Source organism: Oryza sativa, chromosome 12 (genome assembly GCF_034140825.1).
Source record: "Oryza sativa Japonica Group chromosome 12, ASM3414082v1".
NCBI lineage: Eukaryota > Viridiplantae > Streptophyta > Magnoliopsida > Poales > Poaceae > Oryza > Oryza sativa.
This window is the reverse complement of record NC_089046.1, coordinates 9,586,958-9,607,109: the sequence shown is the minus strand read 5'-3', so window position 1 is coordinate 9,607,109 and position 20,152 is coordinate 9,586,958. Positions and strand designations below refer to the sequence as shown.

The window sequence follows — 20,152 nt, the reverse complement described above, 5'->3', positions numbered from 1 at the left end:
CTCGCGGTTTCCAAGCGAGTTATGAAATTAGTTTTTTCATTCATGTCCCAAAACCCCGTCTGACATCCGGTCAAATGTTCGATATGACACACAAAAATTTTCTTTTCGCGAATTAAATAAGGCCTGAGTGCTAGCGAAAAAAAATACCGACAGCGGCCTCCTTTTTGGTGTGGTGTACTACGTCCGCCCCATAAAAAACGAATGTGGCATATCTGTACTATAAATTTGGATAAATGTCCAAATTCGTAGAATCAAGATATGTCACATCTAGAAGTAGATTGGTTTTTTATGGGACGGAGGGAGTAGTGAACAAGTAAAATCTGCTAAAGAGCCTCGTGTATACATCAATAATTAATCTATAACAAATGAAGTTCAAAATTTACAATATATATCCTGCACATTCACGTCTGTACATTAATTGATCTACCTTCTTTTTCAGAACAAAAAGGCATGATCACTTCACCATTAACATAGTTACATTAACAAAGAAAAAAAAGAAATTGTCTGTACATCGATCAGCCTCTTCTCCGTGCAACATGAAAGACCTGAAATCGAAAAGGGAGACAAAATTACACTTCCCAGGGTCTAAAACAATTGTTTATGTGGGTGGTTTTCACGAAAACAGATCGATATCAGTCGATTCTTCAAATCACATAATTCAAAGTCTCAAGTAGCAGACTAGAGCTGGCGACCATCATGTTTCAGTTACTACATGATTGACGACAAGCTTACTCATGTAATTTATATATAAATAGTATCACTTGTCATACATGTGTCCATCTGGCCATGTTCTGACCAATAATAGCAAACGTATGATTGGCTCGATTGATTTTGTCCAATGTCCAATGGCCATCTATACCCCGCTGGAAATACCACTGTCGTTTGGTGATCATCGGTTTAAATAAACAAATCAGCAAAGACAAAATGAATTTCAAAGTTGAACCTTTTCTATCTGATATATACTATTTGATTTGATTCCACTGTTTGTCAGTTTAGAAGAGTAGGGGGTTATTTCATTCAATAGCATACTTGACGGCTAAACCTTATGCGAAGTTCCCCTGAAAAAAAAAAATCAAAAGCTTATGCAGAGTTTGGCTTTTATTTTTATTTTGAAAAATTCAGTTGTTTACCTCAAACTTCGTTCTGAGTGCAGTATTAACGCTAAATTTAAAACCTGGTAAACTTTTAAACTCAAAATCATGAATCCGGATTAATATTATCTTCAAATGTAATTTTTGTTGAAATGACGATGGTTTTCGTTCAAATGTGATTTTTGTTCAAATGACGATGGTTTTCGATAATAATGTATATTGCTACCAAACAAGTTTCATCACTACAAATCGTCTGTAGATACCATATGGTTGTGTTCGGCTCAGCTGATTCCCATCCTCTCCTTCCTTTTTTCCACACACACGTTTCACCAACTATGTATTTTTTGTAAAAATTTTCCGCAGTAAAGATGCTTTCAAAATTCATAGCGACCTATTTTTTTAAAAAGTTTTTTAGCTAATACTTAATTAATCATGCACTAATCCATCGCTCTGTTTTTCGTGCGGAAGGTGAGGGTTCCAAGAACACATCCTTGGCCGTGTTCCTAGGTGAAACCCTCACCTCTGACATGTAAAATGGAGCAATGGATTAATGTATGATTAATTAGTTATTAGCTAAAAAAACTATAAATTTTGATTAATATGATTTTTTAAAGCAACTTTTCTATAGAAAATTTTTACAAAACACGCACCGTTTAGTAGTTTGAAAAGCGTGCGCGCTGTAAACGAGAGAGTGAGGTCGGCTTAGTTCGGCAGCAAGGGTTCTCAACCCATCTCCCTCGTGTTCCGTGCGCACGCTTTTCAAACTATTAAACGGTGTGTTTTTAGCAAAAAGTTTCTATATGAAAGTTACTTAAAAAACCATATCGATCCTTTTTTAAAAAAATAGCAAATACTCCCTCCGTCCCACAATGTAGCAACCTAGGATGGGTCAATCTAGACATGGCCATCCTAAAACTATAAATCTAGATATGACTCATTCGTAGTCCTAGGATGGAACCCATCCTAGGTTATTATATTTTGGGACGGAGAGAGTACTTAATTAATCACGTGCTAATGGACCGCTCCATTTTTCATACGTGGGAGATATGTTTCCAACTGCCTGCAGCGAACATATGATGTAAGCAGGTACATTATCATAGCTCGCTAGCAAATTCGTGCCAACAAGATGATCCAAGTCCCATATGTAAGTGAGAAAATGAGTTATGTGAAAAATAAGAGAAACTTTATGGTTTAATGAGAAAGTACCTCGAGCTATTGAGATTTTACAATAAAATTTTTGGTATTTCAAGATATTTCTACTTATATGTACCGAATTTACAATAGAAAATATGGTACCTCCCGATCAGAGGTGGACGAAGGGTATTCATTTCTTTTTTTACAAAACAAAATAAGTATATACAATGTAATACATATATATAATAAAATTATATTTATATATAAATATATTTAAATAAAACAAATAAAACCATATTTCTAGGCCTTGCTCCATCCTCTCTCTCCTCTAATGGCCTAATTTGTGCAAGTCTAGCGGCTCATTTCGATGATTCGTGCATGCTAATTAAAATTTTTTTGGCTCCTTTATATTTCGAATACACAACTTTAAAATTATGGGTCCGCCCTTGCTCCCGATACTTTCTTAAGAATGATAAAATTACCACAGAAATAAAGTTCTACTGGTCTAATTAAGCAGAGAGAGAGAGAGATGGAGTAACTAAGAAACATGCATTGTCCAAAATATACACATATGCAGGAACAGAAGCATTACTTGAGAAGGAATTAAGCAATGATCAACCAGAGCAAGAATGATAAAGCAACCGACGAACCTGCAGTTAATTAGTGGAGTAGTTAGTTAGCTCGATCGGCCACGCGCGCCGATCGAGCACGTCGTCGATCAGCTAACCGAGCGCCGAGCGGAGGAGGCCCGCGAGCTCGTCGGCGGCGAGGCAGCAGACGGCGATCCAGCCGTCGAGCAGCGCCCACACGTTCCGCAGGATGCACGCCACCGTCTCCCACGGCATCGCCATTGTAGGAATTGAAGATACGATCACTTGACCATGGATCGAGGAGGAAGAGAAGGAGATAAGAAAGATCAAAGGCAGGCAGCTGCAGCCTGCAGCGAGAGAGACGACATAGGTGGCTTAATTCTGAAGTGGTAGCAGTACAATCTGGCCCATGATACCACACGCTAGCTACATGATCAGCTCGATCCAACGACGACCATGATTGGGCTGGAAGTTCGGTGGAGATCGAAGGGGAGATATACAAATCCGTGCAGTAATCCGGAAGGATTTAGCATCCACGTCGGCATGCTTAGGATCAACCTGAAGGTGACAACGAGGATGAGCTCTTTTTAATACTATTTCTGTGGATTCCAAGTTTGGAATATTTGGGAGACAAGCATGAGCTCCCACATGCCTCTCTCTCTTGCTGTTGTGTGCATGTTCCGAACATGTATTATTATATAGCTGTACAAGATTGACTTTATATGTACAACTCAGTTACTCTTCAGCATTATCGATCTTTTGCTCTGGTTTGATGTTAGCCGTTGACAGTAATATTATCTTTCGTTTTGGTTCGACATCAATCGTGAATCGTCGATGGTGGTGATACGTGCGAAATTCGATTCATCTCCATGGATTTCAAAGATTTACTTTTGGTTTGAGAATGATAAGGACTAGATATAATCGTTTGAGAAAAACATTGGTTATGTAAATTGTCATCCACTATTAATGGAAATTCTATGTCATGTCATGTTAAGTTATTCTATGGGGGTGTAGAATATACTGTTGTGCTGATTACCCTGCTCTATCTGCCAGTGATATATCTTTGCATCTTTGCCATGCAATGAGAAGAGTTAAAAGCCAATAGTAGAAAATAAAGTACGATAAAAAAAATCAAAATTATAAAATTAAGATCTAAAATTTAAATTTTAGTTGTATTTGATAAGCTTAAACGAAATGATGGAGCTATTCCTTTTTCGATATCTGGGTAATCCAAATCTTGTCCCAAACTTTCCCAACGTTTGTAAAACTCAGCCTAGTTCAGGTAAACACAAAGCCTTGAAGATAAACTAACACAAAACGCTTCACAAAGGGGCTGTTCAGATTGATGTTATTTTCAATCATACCTTTTTTTGGCAAAGTTACCAAAAATGTGTATACGTTTAATTTGTTGCTAAATTTTGATAAATACATAAGGAATCATGCCAAAATTTTGGCAATATTGCCAACTTGCCAAAATTTGGTAAGGTTTATTTTGGCTACAATCTGAATAGGCCCAAAGTGTCTCTGGCTATGCTTATGCTATTTCAATAAGAGAACATAACCGAACACTTTAAATACCTTAGTAGCCGGTAACAAACTAATGAAAAGTGACACTCAAAATAAAACGAGAATGAGCCACATCATTCGATAAATATTTGCCATTGGATTCACTATAGGACGGAAAAGAATAAATGAATCTTGACTATTGGATTAAATGGATGGTAAAATCAATAATTAAAGAGGCTTTTGGAGACAAAGCTATTAGAAGAGGAAAGAAAGGAAGGAAAAAAAGATAGAAAATAGACATAGGATGGTACAAGGTTATACATATAATTTACGATTTGCTCCTATAATAAAAAAAACTATTTTATAAATAAACTCTCTTATATTCACCTGTCAAGATTGAGCTATTTAAGAACATATACAAATGTACGTTCATATAATTAATTTTGTTTGGAACAATTAATTGTTAATATATTTGAGGAAAATATTTCTACATGCACAATCATGATTTTCACACTAATTTAAAATCAACCCAAACTCATGCCTTAAAAACATACAAAAATTTATACGTAGGCTATAAAAAGTGCATGCAATAGAAAATAAGGGGTTATGCAACCGCGAAGACATATAAAACAATGACTCGGGCAAATATGAATTTTACAATAAATATTTTAATTGTTAATATATTTGAGGAAAATATTTCTACATGCACAATCATGATTTTCACACGAATTTAAAATGAACCCAAACTCATGCCTTAAAAACATACAAAAATTTATACGTAGGCTATAAAGAGTGCACGCAATAGAAAATAAGGGGTTTTGCAACCACGATGACATATAAAACAATGACTCAGGCAAATATGAATTTTGCAATAAATGACTTATGTTTTTTCTTTATAGCGATGAGAAACCCATGAAAAATGGATTGCCACCCCCACATGCCACGTAATAGGAGGCATAGAGTCACGCGAATGCACGACATCATATGCTAGTAATTTGTGAACTCTCAAAATATCCATAATCAAATCGGCTTGCAAACACCTCCATGTTTCTCTTAACACATTCAAATCATTCTTCCGTACAGAAAATTCACATTACCAAAATATGGTAACCTTCATTTTTAAAACCAAACCAAACCCAACATATCTTTAATGCGCTCAGATGGCAAGAACAATGCTAGGACAAGCAATGCATCTTGCATCGTGTATATACACCATATGGAATTTATTTGAGGTAATAGATCATCAGAATATTTACTAGTCACCCCTCCAAACAAGGGTGACATGGCACAGAACATGCCTTCAAACAAGCAATGGCGGTAATTTCTCCAGGGTTGTACTTTGTCCTGTTTTAAAGTTCATGGATTGAGTCGCCAATAGTTGAAGGATTTCAAATATAGACTTATTCATTTTTTTTCAAACATGATCTTCAAGCATGAAGACCAAAGTTTCCTGTAAATTATTACACAATGGCAAAGATAAATAGGTTGGCTCGTGCTCTAGGGCAGAGGTCAATTTTGAGTTTAGAAGCCAGATCCCATCTTGGTGTTCCCAGGACGAGAGAATACAATCTGAAAGGGTCAAGCAACCAAGTGAGTAATAAATAGTTCTCTATATATGTTCATACGTACAGTAGTACAGTACTTGCCTGGTAGTCTCCAAGTGTCCTGGATTTAAAACCGGCTGCGCAGTATATGAAATAGTACTCCCATGTACGAATGAACTTCTCATCAAAGCCCAGGGCCAAAATTTTACTGAAAATACAAGAGGGAAATTCTGTGTAAACTCTGAACTGCCATACTGTGTGTTCATACTTTGGATTTTTGAACTGCTACTTTCTGCATTTGCTTGCTCAGCAGGCTTATGGCACCATAATTTTGTGCCATTTGCCGTAAGACATTTCAAAAACATGTCTTTGCCATAGGACACTCTTGTTTTATGGTAATTTGCTAGAACACACTATGGCTATCATTTTAACATTATTGTTCAATTGGAGATAAAAGAAATTGGAAAGGACACTTTTAACACTGCCAAAGTACAAGGCAGGGTCTGTGCTTTGACTAAAATTTCTGAAATTTCAACTCTTTTGGGCCTCTGTGTAACACATACCCTATTGGTACTAGTTGCTCACTTTGAGTAGAAGGCCATGCTTGTACTTACTCTTTATTGGCCATGAAGTTGTCCCTCCAGCGTATCAGAGTTGTATAATAATGGTACCCAATATTCTCAACGTGCTCAATGCTGCAAATGAACTCGACGTGCATCCAATCCAAAACCAATAAATCAATGTACGAGTGTGAGCACTGTATTGTATTGAGCATCAATTGACTGATCTTGAACATACCAGAGCCTTGATGCAGCAGACATGGCAGATGTTATCCGAGTCAGAGAAGGAAGGCATCCACCAGGGAATATGTATTCTTTAATAAAGTCTGAGCTTCTCCGGTACTCATCATACCGTTCCTCCGGAATTGAGATAAACTGGAATAATCCCATGTAAATTTAAGTGGGATATATCAACAGTCAGTGTCAATGACAATGACAAAGGTTGTTTGTACACACCTGGGTGACAAATATGCCATTTTCAGCCAAAAGGGACTCACAGCAGCCAAAGAATTCATCCATGTATTCATGACCAACTTCTTCAATCATCTCACTGATGAATTATGCAATAGGCTGGAAGCAATTAGTAACTGGCGGAATCACATGAACATGTACCCAGTGTTGATCGATGATAACCAACTTTATTTTTCAGGTGATGGGAGAAAACCAACTTGATTACTCTATTTCAATTGAAACTCACATGGTAGTACTAGTACTTACCAGCATATGATCCTGTCATATTTGTGACATGGTATTTCACGGTAGTCACACAGCAGAAAAGTTATTCGGTCCTGATAATAAATAAAAATATATAGTTATTATTAATGCTAACTTATCAGGGATTTCACCATACATATTTAAATAGGAGACTAAACTAACACTAAAACTGATTCCAGTAAATCATATGCGCAGATGATGTGAAAGGGAGAGAGAGTAAATAGTACGCAACCTCTAAGCCAGCTTCTTTCACCCTTCTTTGGGCATATTTAAGTTGCTCCACAGACTGTGTAACTCCTGTATATTTGCAGCCAGTTTGCTTCACCACTTCCATAGCCAAACTGCCCCAACCACTACCAATCTCAAGAACTTCATCATCCTGTCCCACTTTAGCCTTTCATTAAGTGGACATGTAAAAGATTGAAGGAACATCAGACCATGTATATAGATAAGAAAGGGTCGGGTTCATCTTCATAGTAAATATCGATCAAGACATATGTTCTCTCTCATTATGTGGTGAGAGAGAGATAGGTGGAAACACAAAAACTACTATATGATAGAATTATCACCTTATGGATTAGAAGGTTTATTTTACGCAGCTGAGCCTCTTCTAAGCTTTCTTCCTCATCCTAACAAATTAATAGGGCAATAAATCAACTGTGCATTAGTCCAACATATTCTTATGATAATTTACAAGCTGCGGAAAAATTCATATGTTTCACTTACCTTGAAAATGGCAGATGAGTAGGTCATTGACTTATCCAGAAAAAGCGAGAAGAAATCATTACTCTGCAGGTAAAATATATAGGATAAGAAAGGGTAACTCTTGTTGACTAGTCAATTATGTAGACATGGGAATTAAAGAAAATTATCAAGCATCCAGAAGCTGTATAGGCAGAGAAAGCATCAACATGCTAACTATTTTGAGCTAAGTCATCATTCAGCAAGGAGTTAGATCTGTTAATTTTGATAGATAATTAAAAAAGGACATATACAAACTGACCAAATCATAGTGCTGAGAGACATTTTGACGAGTTTGTGTTACAGAGTTCTTCCTTGAGATGTGACGCAGAAAATATTTAGCAGATGCAACGCCGGCAGTAAAAAGCAAGGGTGTCCACCAACCCCTGAGAACAAGGCAATATTTTTATCAAACTGATAATCTCACACAACATATGCTACTTCATTTTGATCAAACAGTCGAAAGGGATTTAGTGAAGAGCAGAGGACTTGATACCTTCGACTAGAATTCCTGCAAGAACTCCTGTGTGCATCTCTACTGGCAATGAGGATCTGCAGTAAAAAAGCCTGATGGGTTAAGTCTGAAAACCGATTAATAAATAGCACTATGGATATTGCTTTACCAAGAAAGTAATGAACTAAAATATATAGTATTACAAGGAAAAGATTCAGAAGGCCTTCTCTCTTATTGACAAAAGAGAAGCAGCCATTTATGTAGGCATCTGCTAAACCAAGGTCTGCTTCTGTTGCAACCTGAGAAACAGCAAGTCAGACAGGATCAACGCACAGATGCATCACTGATTTGGAAAATGTATTGACTTTTTTTCTGGAGAAGAGAACCTGCCAATAAAATAGTGGGTCCTGAACTTGCAGAACAGATTTTTTATTGCATTTTTCACAAGCTTCACCAAAACTGAACATAGTGCCACCTTCTTCAAACAAGCTACACATACGGGAAGTTAGTAAAGCAAGAATCATAACTACTTAACTATGCATTGCATTGTGTTTAACTACTTAACCATGCATTGCATTGTGTATCAATTTATACGAGTACTCACATCAAGTTGCCAACAGAGATGTACTGTTTGAGAAATCTTAACACCAGAAGACGTGCCCCAGTCTCTGTCCATGACAGGACCATCTGCTTTGGGTTCGTCAGGGGATCAATCTTGTTCCCAAGCAAACTTTGAGCTGCTGCTTTGCCAGCCTACATCAAGTCAATATACCCAACATGATCACAGATCATATAATGGTTATGTGCTTGAAACTCAAATGTGTGTGCACAGGTTATTCAGGAAAAACCTGGAATCCATCTTCATGGAAGCCAGATCCTGTGATCCAGGACAGAACAGAATTCAGATCTAACTGATGCAGTGAAAAATTGCTATACATAGATGTTCAGACATGCATATATGCTTGTCACTTGTCAGTAACCTACAAGTTAAACTAATTAAGGGAAAATATAATTTTTGTATATGTACATGTTTTAGAATCAATGAAATAAGCTACCTTGATATGCCCCGCAGAACCATATACCTCTCTTGCCCTGGATCTGATCAAGCTCAAGAGAAGCCTTTGAAGCAGCCACAGTCGGAACAAAATGATTTGTATTCCACTTAAGCAACACATGATCAGGAACATAAGAGGGGTTCAATGTCACGAGAAAATGATTTGTAGATTCAATGTTCTGGTAATTGAAAGAAAAGATATCAACAGGCTATTACATTCATTATCCATCCATGCATATAAAAAAACAATTAAAGCAGTCTTATTAATGTTCTATATGGAGCCGCCTTGGTATTTGCTAGGTACCTGAAGCAGATTCAACCAGTATGTGACACAGACAGAGCCGCTTCTTGTTCTGGTTATGTTGCAGGCACTCCATGTGGATGAATTACATAGCATAAAACTTTCATCGCAGTGAAGATATAGATTACTGCAATGGAAACCGAGGCATATATGTAAGTCTTTATAGACACTAATCTCTACTATTATAGAAATTGAAGATGTTTCTGCCAACATCTTGGTATGTCGTCGTCTATCCAATAGATCGCGATTCCGAGAGCACTCAGGAAAGAGTTTTGGATAAAAGTGACTTCATGCCGATTCAATCGCCGTCCAATTCTGTTGTCTGATTCATGTCTGTGTGCAAGCGTTCATATTCTGAATGAGATTGATTTCCTATATTTCAACTTGCCACACACCTATGCACATATGCAAAAGACCCTACACAAAATCCAGCAATCCTGATAGAAGTTTTGGGCTGTGCTTAAGCAGGGAATTGAATCAGGCTTTTTCTTAAGCTTAGTTTGAGATAATCTTGGGCCTTTCATTGAGAAAAGGAAGATATGCTCCGGTCTACCATCATATCCTTTTCTTCTGCTAATTGGCGATTTATCTTTAGTCTTCTCGGCTTAATGGTGGGCAAAATCCATTTGAGGAGGTGGTTTTACTACTCGCCACAATAAAAACAACTCTGAAAATCAAAATCTTCATGCAAAAATCAATTTTTGTGTGTGTGGGATCGTTAAGAGGACTGCCAATAAAAGCCAATTTTTGCAGGCAAGTTAGTCAACATGAACGTCTGTGCACTGTTTTTCAGTAAAAAAAAAATCAAAATATAGCAATTTCCACAATTCCCAGAAAGGCTAGCAAATCAGTGTTACAAAAGGCTAGCAAATCTCCAACAATTTCTAGCAAAGCAAGCCATACTCACAAAACTTCCCAATCAAATATTCGAAAAAAGAACTTCCAAATTCAAGGTGGCTCGAGAAAGGTCCAGCATGGGGAGGTGCAGCTCGACGACAGCACTGGCTACCAGTGGCTTTCCCATGTTTCTGTCCACGTCATCCACCAATGTCAGTGCCGGGAAGCTCCCTTCCCTGCCCTCCCTGGTCTCACCAATCCAGTCATCACCACCACATCCATCGACCACCAGCGCAAGGGGAGGGAGCACCACCTTGAACTTGCCCGAGCCACCACTGCCACTGTCCTGAGGCCCATCACCGCATAAGAGGACCTTATGGCCCAATTGTGAAAATACTCCTGTTTTCACAGGTGGTACTCTAAGGGGGGTGCCTATAAAAATAATGATTTCTACAAGCAGTTTCTTAAGATGGTCGTCATACGATCTTATTGAGATGACTGATTTTCATAGGAGGTCCATGATCGATGACTCAGGGTGTATTTTTACAGGCAGATTTTATTATCGACCGCGTGTACAAGAAAGGGGTATCACAAAAAATGGTTTTTCAGTGTCATATGCATGCACATCTATTTAACCTCCCCGATGCAAAGATGGACATGTTTACGAGTAGATATTGGGATTGCTCCCTGATATACAATCACGCTAAGATGTCTGAATTGAATCCCAAGCATTTAATATTAAAATCACATATGATTATAACAATTGAAATTGCTTTTATCCAGTGCAATGCATGGGCATCTTGTGCTAGTTACATCAAACTAAAATATATGAGATCTTTTAAGCAATAGGAGGCTGCAGGCAATACCTAGAGACATACTGAAAAGCACCAAGAATTCTTGATTCTTCATGTGTTGCTTCTGCTCCTAGTAATTTTAGAGCATCAAGTGCATGGATACCAACTATGATTCTGTCATACATCTCCTCTGAACCATCAACCTCTAAGACTCTGTAACCTGAAGCCAGAAACATAACAATGTTTCATTTACTCAATGAACTGTGAGTTCATTCATTATTTTCTGTGTTGCTGTCATAAACTGTTATAGGGAAAGGATGAAATTAACCACGAGCTTTGCAGCACAGTAATGCATGTACCTCTGTCAAAACTTGAAATGGATTTCACATGGCAGTTAGTTTTTATTCGACAGCTCCTGCTTTCCAGATCTTCTCTTACCTGCTAGTATGCAGTAGTAATTGTGATGAACAATCACTGCACCATGCATGTAATTAATAGCATCTACAGCCTAATAACAATATAATGTGTAGTGCTTCCTCCGATAAGCGCTCAACTATGTTATACTGCAAGATTCTAAAGTACCTTGTTGAAATAGGACTGAGAGCGACCATTGACAATGAGCGGCTGGGTGCGACTAAACAACTGCGAAAAATGCATGATCCCATTGAATGAATTAGCAGCAGCAAACTATGCCTAGTTCAGATGTAATAACATAAAGCAAGCAATGTGGAACAAAAACATATGAAATCGCCACCTGAAGGAGATTATGCTTACGAAAAAACGACAGCACAGAGGAAGCAGAGAAGCCCAAAACTCTTTGTGATGGACATGACCACATCCAACCACAGATTGGAAACTGCAGCAAACATATATTATTGCTACCAAACAAAAAAGGTGATTCAAGCAAGACAAGGAGATGCCACAATTAACAAATCACAACTCACAACTCAACAGTGCAGACATATATGTATATCAAAAAGTAACATAACTAATTGGATAGGGCTAGTACAAGATAAGCTTCTTGGAAGAACTGACAATATCCATGGGACTGAACGAATTGCCCCAAAGTCTCGCTCTGTTCCAGATCAAGGTTGTTTTCACAATCCTCCAAGTACCTTGAATTGAAAATTAAGCAACAAACAAATAATTCAATTACACAGTAGAATTCGCTCATATTTTTCAATCAAATAGGTAGGGCATTATTTTAGCGCATGAAACTGTTGTGTTTCTACCAATTAACAAAATAACTAGTGGACTAATAAACTAGCTCACCTGAGAGCATCCCTCTTGAACTTGAGTGTCTCACTGATCATGCGCCAAAAGCTGGGGCTGAGCGCATTACTCCTCTTTGCCAAGAGGCCTGAGATGCCATTGCTGCTGGCCCATTCACATTCACCACAAGCATCCAATTGTGTTCTTACAGAGAAGGACATGTCTGATCTCTCCATATTGGCCCCAAGATCTGCAAACCATTGCATCATGTTTGGGGATGTTACCTGTAATCAATGCATAAATGTAAGCAATAGAAAAAATCTCCGAACTGTAGACGATAGATAACACAGGGCCATTAGAGGTGAAAACTAGAAAAATTCTTTGATTGAAGGGACAAGATGTATTAAGTGTCAGTTTCCGCAATAGCTGCAAGCAGCCTTCATCCCAGACACTTACTCAACAAACAGTAAGCCAAGTACAGAAGAAATGGTGAAAAAAATGGATAAAAAGGAGGAGCACAGTCACGGCATAAACAAAACAAAAGCTCATTGTCCTGAGACAGCTCCATCAATCAGTTACCATCATATCAGCAACACATATACGCTTATCCTGCTCAACACTTCAGCAGACAGTATCTGATACTGATTACCCTCGCTCTTCATTTTCATCCTCTCTGCTCTGTCATGTCTAAGTGAAATGGACAATTACTGATGACATTGGCAAAACAAAATGATGAGTTCATTGGAACATATATATTGACATCTTATTTTTCAGAATCAAAGAGTGCATTGTTTCTAATGCTCGAACTACCCAAGAACAGCTCCCTCACACACCAATTGTTTCAAAGCCATCCATAGCTGATATGCGAAATAAGTATGTTTATGTGAGACGATCGAATCCAAAAACTAAATGGTTGTCTGCCACTCACTAAATATATTCAGCAAAGGCCATTTAAAGGAAATGTTCAATACTTCCACCAGTTGTGCAAAATCAGAACTGGTGTATTTCCTTTCTAATTTCCATTGAGAATATGGTATTTCTGAAATGAATTGAAATAGAGCAAAAGAAATTTCATCCTGGATGGTATGCTCAATTTCCATGGAGAATGATGTGAGAGTATGGTAGAACGCTGGTTGATGAGATCAGTGTTGATCCACATGGCTATGCCCCGAAATGGTTGGGCCGTAGCTGCCTAGCTCCAGTGGCTAATGCATATAGATCTATAATGATATTTACCTTAAGACATATTCACCCAAATGGTTACTTCTTTCTTGTTTAGGAATGTGATTTAATATACCATTCGCATATATGTATCATACACTTATATTGATCAAGAAATCTGAGGTACTGCGTGATACCATCATATTATGTGCAATGCTATGCTACGGTAGTGATTCAACCACGAAATGAAGGTACATTAGTACATGGACATACGGTTTTCGACCGGATTTCGTCGGAATTGTGAACCCTAGTTACTAGTAGAGTTCTGCTCCAACCTAGGTAGAATTATAATTGATATATTGACAAATTCATAATCCATTGCATGACTTTTTTAGTTTTAAATTACCAAAATGAAATGCTAGTTCGTACATTACAACAGAGCTAGAAATTGCTGACATCGCAAGCTCTTGACATGCCCGTACAATGTCAGCACCACAAAAGAAAAAAAATACGGTTTTAATAATCGAGAAAGCACCCTTTTTTTTTTTTGGGGGGGGGGGGAATAATTATGAAGACCAAAATATTTAATAATCCGAATCACGCTTACCACGGTTGCGCACTCACGCAGCTGGGCGGCGCCGTCAACGCTCGCCGGACGGCAACTGGGGATCCGCCGCCGCGGCGCAGCGTCGCTCCCCTTTCACCCGATGCACCTGCAGAAGGCGCCGCCGGCCCCATTGAGCGGAGGGATTGCGGTTGCACTGCCCGCGTCCCCTCCCGGCTGCCTCTTACCACCCCGCCGACGAGGTCTCGGCGGCGGAAGGAACTATGGCCCAGCGGCGGCGCCGCCGCCGCCTGATACCCGCGAAGGACTTGGGTGAAATTTCTGATTGATTTCGCAACGGTTTTTCTAAAAAATATATTTATTAATCTTTTGTTACAGAAATATATTATTTTGTCAAAAATCGATAATTAATATACCCCTCTTCGTATTGTTGTAAACTTACTAGCACACGATTACCACGCGGTTATCGCAGTTACCATGCATGATAAACTTTTTATTTTTAAAACCACGTTATGTCTCGCGGTTTTCACGATAACCACGCAGTTACCGCGGTAACCAACTTACCGCGGTGTCCAATAACCGTGCCGAAAACGCTAAGGGGAACCCTGCTTGCATCCACCGATATAAGTATTTTCAAATTGCTAAGGTTAAGGGGAAAAAATCTTCAGCGATAGATATGTGTGGCAGTGTGGTTGAGCGTATCCATGTAATATAGAAATAAATGTAAATGAGAGTTGATTAATAGAATAAAAGTATTTATATTTATGAACAAATCTAAAATACTTAAAGTGGTTATATTTGTTTATAGAGAGTGAAACCCCGATATATATGGATTCGCCATATATATAGAATGGAGAGATACTCCACTTCAACATATGGCATGATAACATATATGATCAACCTTTTGCAAATATATCCTGCTAAGTTAAATGTGGCATGTTACATACAATGCCATACTTTTATGAGAAAGCAATGTGGCAGGATATTCATTTATTTTCTTGTAAACACACTTATCCGCTTTAATGTACTACATAACCACACACAATGGTCTATAGGACAGCTTCCTTTTCACACAGCTAACTATTTTTAATTGAGTGCTAAGGGTTGTTTGGATCAAGCCCTGTGATTCACGATTGAGCTAGGCATCGTTCTCAGGCGTCCAATTTCGTGCCTCTGGTTCGATGGACCTACCTAAGTAAGTGAGAGCTCTTAGGTTAGGGCATCATCCAAACACACCTTAGCCTATGCATCATCAAAGAGGGTAAACTCATCAACTATGGTTACGCTTCTGTAGTACTTGCACAACTCTTTCAGTTTAAATATACAATTATCTTCGTTTCAAATTATTTATCATTTTAGCGGTGTGATAGGACAATCATTTTGATCATCAATTTCTATCTATATATATATATATATATATATATATATATATATATATATATATATATATATATATATATATATATATATATATATATATATATATATATATATATATATATATATATATATATATATATATATATATATATATATATATATATATATATATATATATATTAACGTAATAGATTCACCATGAAATAATATATAATATATAATTCATATGTTGTTAAATTATTTGTATTTCTAGATAAGTTGGTGGTTAACAGTAGGACTGTTTTACTTTTGACAAGCTAAAACGACATCGACAAGTAATTTGGTACTAGGGGAGTATATTTTTGCAGTGTGCACTTTTTTATATAACAATGTAACTTATATTATAGAGTTTTAGGTAAGTGGTCTTTTTTGTCCAATGTTTTTACCAGTTTATTCCTTAATGGTAGTTAATTGATTTTTTACAATGTAACTTATATTATAGAGTTTTAGGTAAGTGGTCTTTTTTGTCCAATGTTTTTACCAGGTTATTCCTTAATGGTAGTTAATTGATTTTTTTAGATCGACAGTTATTGAATTTACGATACCGTAGATCTGCCCAACTGAACCCATGATCAACTGTGATGACACATCTTTCATGGACGAATGTGACTCGTCACGAATGAAATTCACTTATGACTTCATTGGTGACGGGTCTAAAGCTTGTCTGAGATGAGGCTACAGAAAGCACAACTGTTGGCTGAAAATCCATGAAACATTTTTGGGCTGGGTGTGTTTAGATATGTCGACTGACGATTTGACAGTAAGGCCTAATTGGTGGCAGATAACCCACTGTTGATCTTTGCCGACAGACAATTTGTTGACGATTTATTCCTTTACCAACACACAGTGTGCCAACATATTTCCTAACAGTCTGAGTGGCACCTAAAATTTTTATTACCGACAGACAACTGACTTTTTTTTGGTGTTGCGGTGTAATGTGAGGGTGAGGGATCCGCGTCGAAGGAGTAGGAGTCGGTGTATCCGCTATCCCTGAGGCCAACGCCGATGGATCCGTTGCCCCTGAGGCCAGCACTAGTAAATCCGTCGTCCCATCTTCTCCGCCACTGCTGCCACGCACCCGGAAGGAGGAGAGGATGAGGCACGCCACGTGGCCATTTGTCTCCCATCGTGTGGCTACCGCTCCCGTCACACCCATCACCTGGATTCGAGGAGAGGGGGAGAGGAGAAGAGATGTGGAAGAAAGAGAGGATGAGGGAGGAGAGAGGTGAGAGTACTAGGAGAGCGAGAGATTTAGAGTTTTTTTTAAGGGAAGAGGGGAGTGGGAGGCTAGCTTGGAAGGCAGTAGCAGACGAGCCACTTAACAGGGCCTATTAAACCTATGAAAAACCTTGAAATTTGCATATAACTTTAAGCTATTTTTGTTTATTATCGTAGCCACTTGTCATATTGGCCCCCCGGCCATATTCAAATCCTGGCTTCGCAACTGCATCAAAGGTGCCAGTTCTCCTCAGCAGTGTTGTTAATGAGATGTCAATTGGTAAATCCGGCACCTACGAAGGATTCATAGATGTTCTGTAGTAGTGCATCCTCTTTCGTTGCAAATGCGCAAGTCCGTATTCTAATTAGTCTCATACAAGGATGGACGAAATAAACGATATATAGAACTAACATATATATATTCATGTGTGCACCCACCGAGTTGAAGGGCATGAAGCCGAGGTGGAGATGGACGACTTCGCCGCCGGCGCCACCATCGACGCCGACTGTCCGCGCAAAACTACCGCCAAGGCTGTCCTCTTTCTCGTACACGGTCACGTCGACGCCGCCGGCGCAGCTCGTCGCCAGCTCGTGCGCCGCCGCCAGCCCGCTTACTCCGGCGCCCACCACCGCCACCCTCATCCTCCTTGGCGATCGAGCTAGCTAGCAAGCAATATGTACCTCTTTCTCTCTTGGACCCTGATTGCTGCAAGACCAAGCTATACTTTATAGTTTATAGTTGAGCTAGGAGCTGGCACATGCGTGTATAGGTGTACTGATCTCTTGACCGGAAATGGATCCTCTATTGTATAAATAATACAAATAATGTACAGGTGCTGTAGAAGCTACAATATTATATCCATTGTTCAATTAAATCAAGCGGCTCATTTTCCTCGTGCTTCATATTAATTAGACTAATCCAACTTTACGATGAACCCTGCATACATACATACATATATATATATATACATATATATATATACACACACACGTATATATATATATATACACACGTATATATATATATATATATATACACCTATATGTATACATATATATACACACGTATACATATACATATATATATCTACTACTTCTACTACTACTTAAAAAATAAGTAGCGAAACAACCTAAAATAAAAAAGTCCGATTCCCCATAAGAAAGTGGCGAAAATAAAAAAAACTACCGTATCCGATTCCCATCTAATTTTGTTCATTTTCTTTTTTTTCTGTTTTTTTCCGTTTTATTTTCTTTTCCCGTTTCTTTTTTTCTTTCACTTTTTTCCGGTTTTCTTTGTCCGTTTTCTTTTTCCCCTCTTTGCGTATATTCTTTTCGCCGTTTTTTCTTTCACCAATTTTTCTGTTTATTTCTTTTATTGCTATTTTTATTGCGGTTTTTTCATCGGGCCAAACCCAGCGCCGTTTTCCTCCCATATGCTTCCTCCTTCTATTCGTTGCAATAACTGATTCCCCACTATTCTCTCATTATTTCCCCCATGAATTCCCCTTTCGATTCAGCTTTAATTCACCAGATTGAATCTGAGGTGCTTCCTACGTCCGTCAAAAACCAAAAAAATAACGAAAAAAAAGGTCCGACTCATATTCCTCTGGTCCAACTCCTATTCCTCTCAGAAAAAAAAAGTCCGTCCATCAAAAAAAAATAGCGAAAAAATAAAAAAAAGGTCCGACTCCTATTCCTCTCAGAAACCAAAAAAAAACCGACCCCAGGCACCCTCCTCTCGGTTTCAATCTATACTATGATATCCCATATATCTTGGTGAAAAAAATTAATGTGTCAGATTGAAGATCTATTTGCAACAATGGAACCTACAGGTCGAGAGCATTCCATTTTTATATGATTTTAATTTTTGGGTTTGTACTTTTGCATTCGAGTCCCTATAATTTTTATATTTACATTTGAGTCCCTATAATCTTGCAATAAGGTACTTGAGGTTGTTTTTGTTAAAAAAATGATAAAAGTGAGAGAACAAAAGCAAAAAGGTGCATAAAAAGAAAAAGAAAAGCCGCACAAAAAAAACAACAACAACAAAAGTTCGTTTCCCCTAAGTGAAAAAAAAACATAGATCCGAACCGAAAAAAAATCGATTCCTATAAAAGGCAAAAAATAGTGGTGAAAAAAACGCTAGATCCGATTCCTTTAAAAACAGAAAAAAAGTAAAAAAAGCGATTCCTTTAAAGGCGAAAAAATCCGAAAAAACATCTAAAAAAGTCTGTCCGATTCCCTAAGAAAGGGGCAAAAAAAATGGTTCGTAAAAAATAAGAAGCTGGTTTGTATAAAATAAAAGATGCACCTGAGAAAAAAAGGAAAGGACAAAACAAAAGTCCGATTTCTAATCAATATATATCTCTTCTTATCTCTAATCTAATCTAACTATATAAAAAAAACTGTTCAAAAAACGCGTGAGAAAAAAGTCAAAAAAAAAGGCAAAAAAATCGCTAAAAAGGTTTTACATCTTCCATAAAACAAAAAAAAGCGCGAGAAAAATTATTTCCATCGCCGGTAAAAAATTTTTAAAAAAACATGCGAGGAAAAAACTATCAAAAAACGCGCCATTTCTAAAAAAAATGGTGTGAAAAAAACGCGCAAGGAAAAAAAACCATCTATTAAAAAACAAATCGCTCTGAAAAAACTGTCAGAAAAAACACTAAATTGATGGACGCTTGAGTCGGATAGAATCCATCGATTTTTTTGCCATCTACTACACGGCTTTTATTTCGTCACATATTCTCCTGTATTGGAAAAAAGCAAAAAAGAACATTTGAAAAAAACATGAAAAAAACGCGCGAGAAAATGATTGTTAGAAAAAACATGCAAAAAAAAACACACGAGAAAATAAAAGCAAAAAAAAGAGAAAAATATGGTTTTCATCGTCAGTAAAAAAAGAAAAAAAAAACATGCTAAGAAAAAACTATTAGAAAGAAATGCGCTATTTCTGAAAAAATAGTTTGAGAAAATCGTGCAAGAAAAAAACACCGTTTATAAAAAAAAAGCCGCTCATCAAAATACAAACATATATTATTATTAGAATTTTTTCATCCATTGCAACGCACGGGCATTTTTGCTAGTTTACTTAAAAAATAAGAAACATTTTCTTCGTCCGTTTAATAAATAAGAAAAAGCGAAAAAAAACAAAACAAAAAGAGTCCGATTCCCCTGGAAAAAAAAGATCCGATCCCTAAAAGGGAAAAAATACCGTTTAAATAATAAAAGCAAAAAAAACAAAAAAAAGTCTGATC

General features: G+C 37.6%; 1 protein-coding gene and 1 long non-coding RNA gene across 7 annotated transcripts; both read right to left on the bottom strand.

Annotated features, from left to right (window-relative positions):
• Positions 1–338: 338 nt before the first annotated feature.
• On the bottom strand, positions 339–3,303 carry LOC112937444 (uncharacterized). Its single transcript, XR_003240053.2, has 2 exons — positions 2,876–3,303; positions 339–545 (listed from the first exon to the last, which is right to left on the bottom strand). It is a non-coding gene; the product is annotated as an uncharacterized lncRNA (long non-coding RNA).
• A 2,111-nt stretch (positions 3,304–5,414) lies between these two features.
• On the bottom strand, positions 5,415–17,607 carry LOC4351940 (uncharacterized). Of its 6 annotated transcripts, none has more exons than XM_026022169.2 (24): positions 17,334–17,607; positions 12,593–12,816; positions 12,330–12,435; positions 12,075–12,176; positions 11,903–11,962; positions 11,680–11,761; positions 11,393–11,540; positions 9,693–9,816; positions 9,390–9,567; positions 9,183–9,211; positions 8,939–9,087; positions 8,721–8,823; positions 8,538–8,633; positions 8,377–8,432; positions 8,143–8,266; positions 7,866–7,928; positions 7,709–7,768; positions 7,372–7,518; positions 7,143–7,213; positions 6,882–6,975; positions 6,664–6,800; positions 6,480–6,560; positions 5,968–6,073; positions 5,415–5,890 (listed from the first exon to the last, which is right to left on the bottom strand). In XM_026022169.2, exons 1-24 carry the CDS (start codon positions 17,535–17,537, stop codon positions 5,843–5,845), a joined length of 2,592 nt encoding a protein of 863 aa, XP_025877954.1. In that variant the 5' UTR covers positions 17,538–17,607; the 3' UTR covers positions 5,415–5,842. The 6 variants fall into 6 exon arrangements, with proteins under 6 accessions (XP_025877954.1, XP_025877955.1, XP_015618600.1 ...); XM_026022170.2 differs by having other exon boundaries at positions 7,372–7,533; positions 9,390–9,495; XM_015763114.3 differs by having other exon boundaries at positions 7,372–7,533; positions 17,334–17,606.
• Between the last annotated feature and the right edge of the window lie 2,545 nt (positions 17,608–20,152).

Excerpts from the sequence above, each read along its gene's own strand:
- LOC4351940 (XM_015763114.3), bottom strand. The coding sequence starts at position 17,537 with ATGAGGGTGGCGGTGGTGGGCGCCGGAGTAAGCGGGCTGGCGGCGGCG. Across the intron at positions 9,212-9,389 it reads GTTCTGCGGGGCATATCAAG|GATCTGGCTTCCATGAAGAT; the intron begins GTAGCTTATTTC and ends CCTGGATCACAG. Across the intron at positions 7,214-7,371 it reads TGAAAGAAGCTGGCTTAGAG|GACCGAATAACTTTTCTGCT; the intron begins GTTGCGTACTAT and ends ATTTATTATCAG.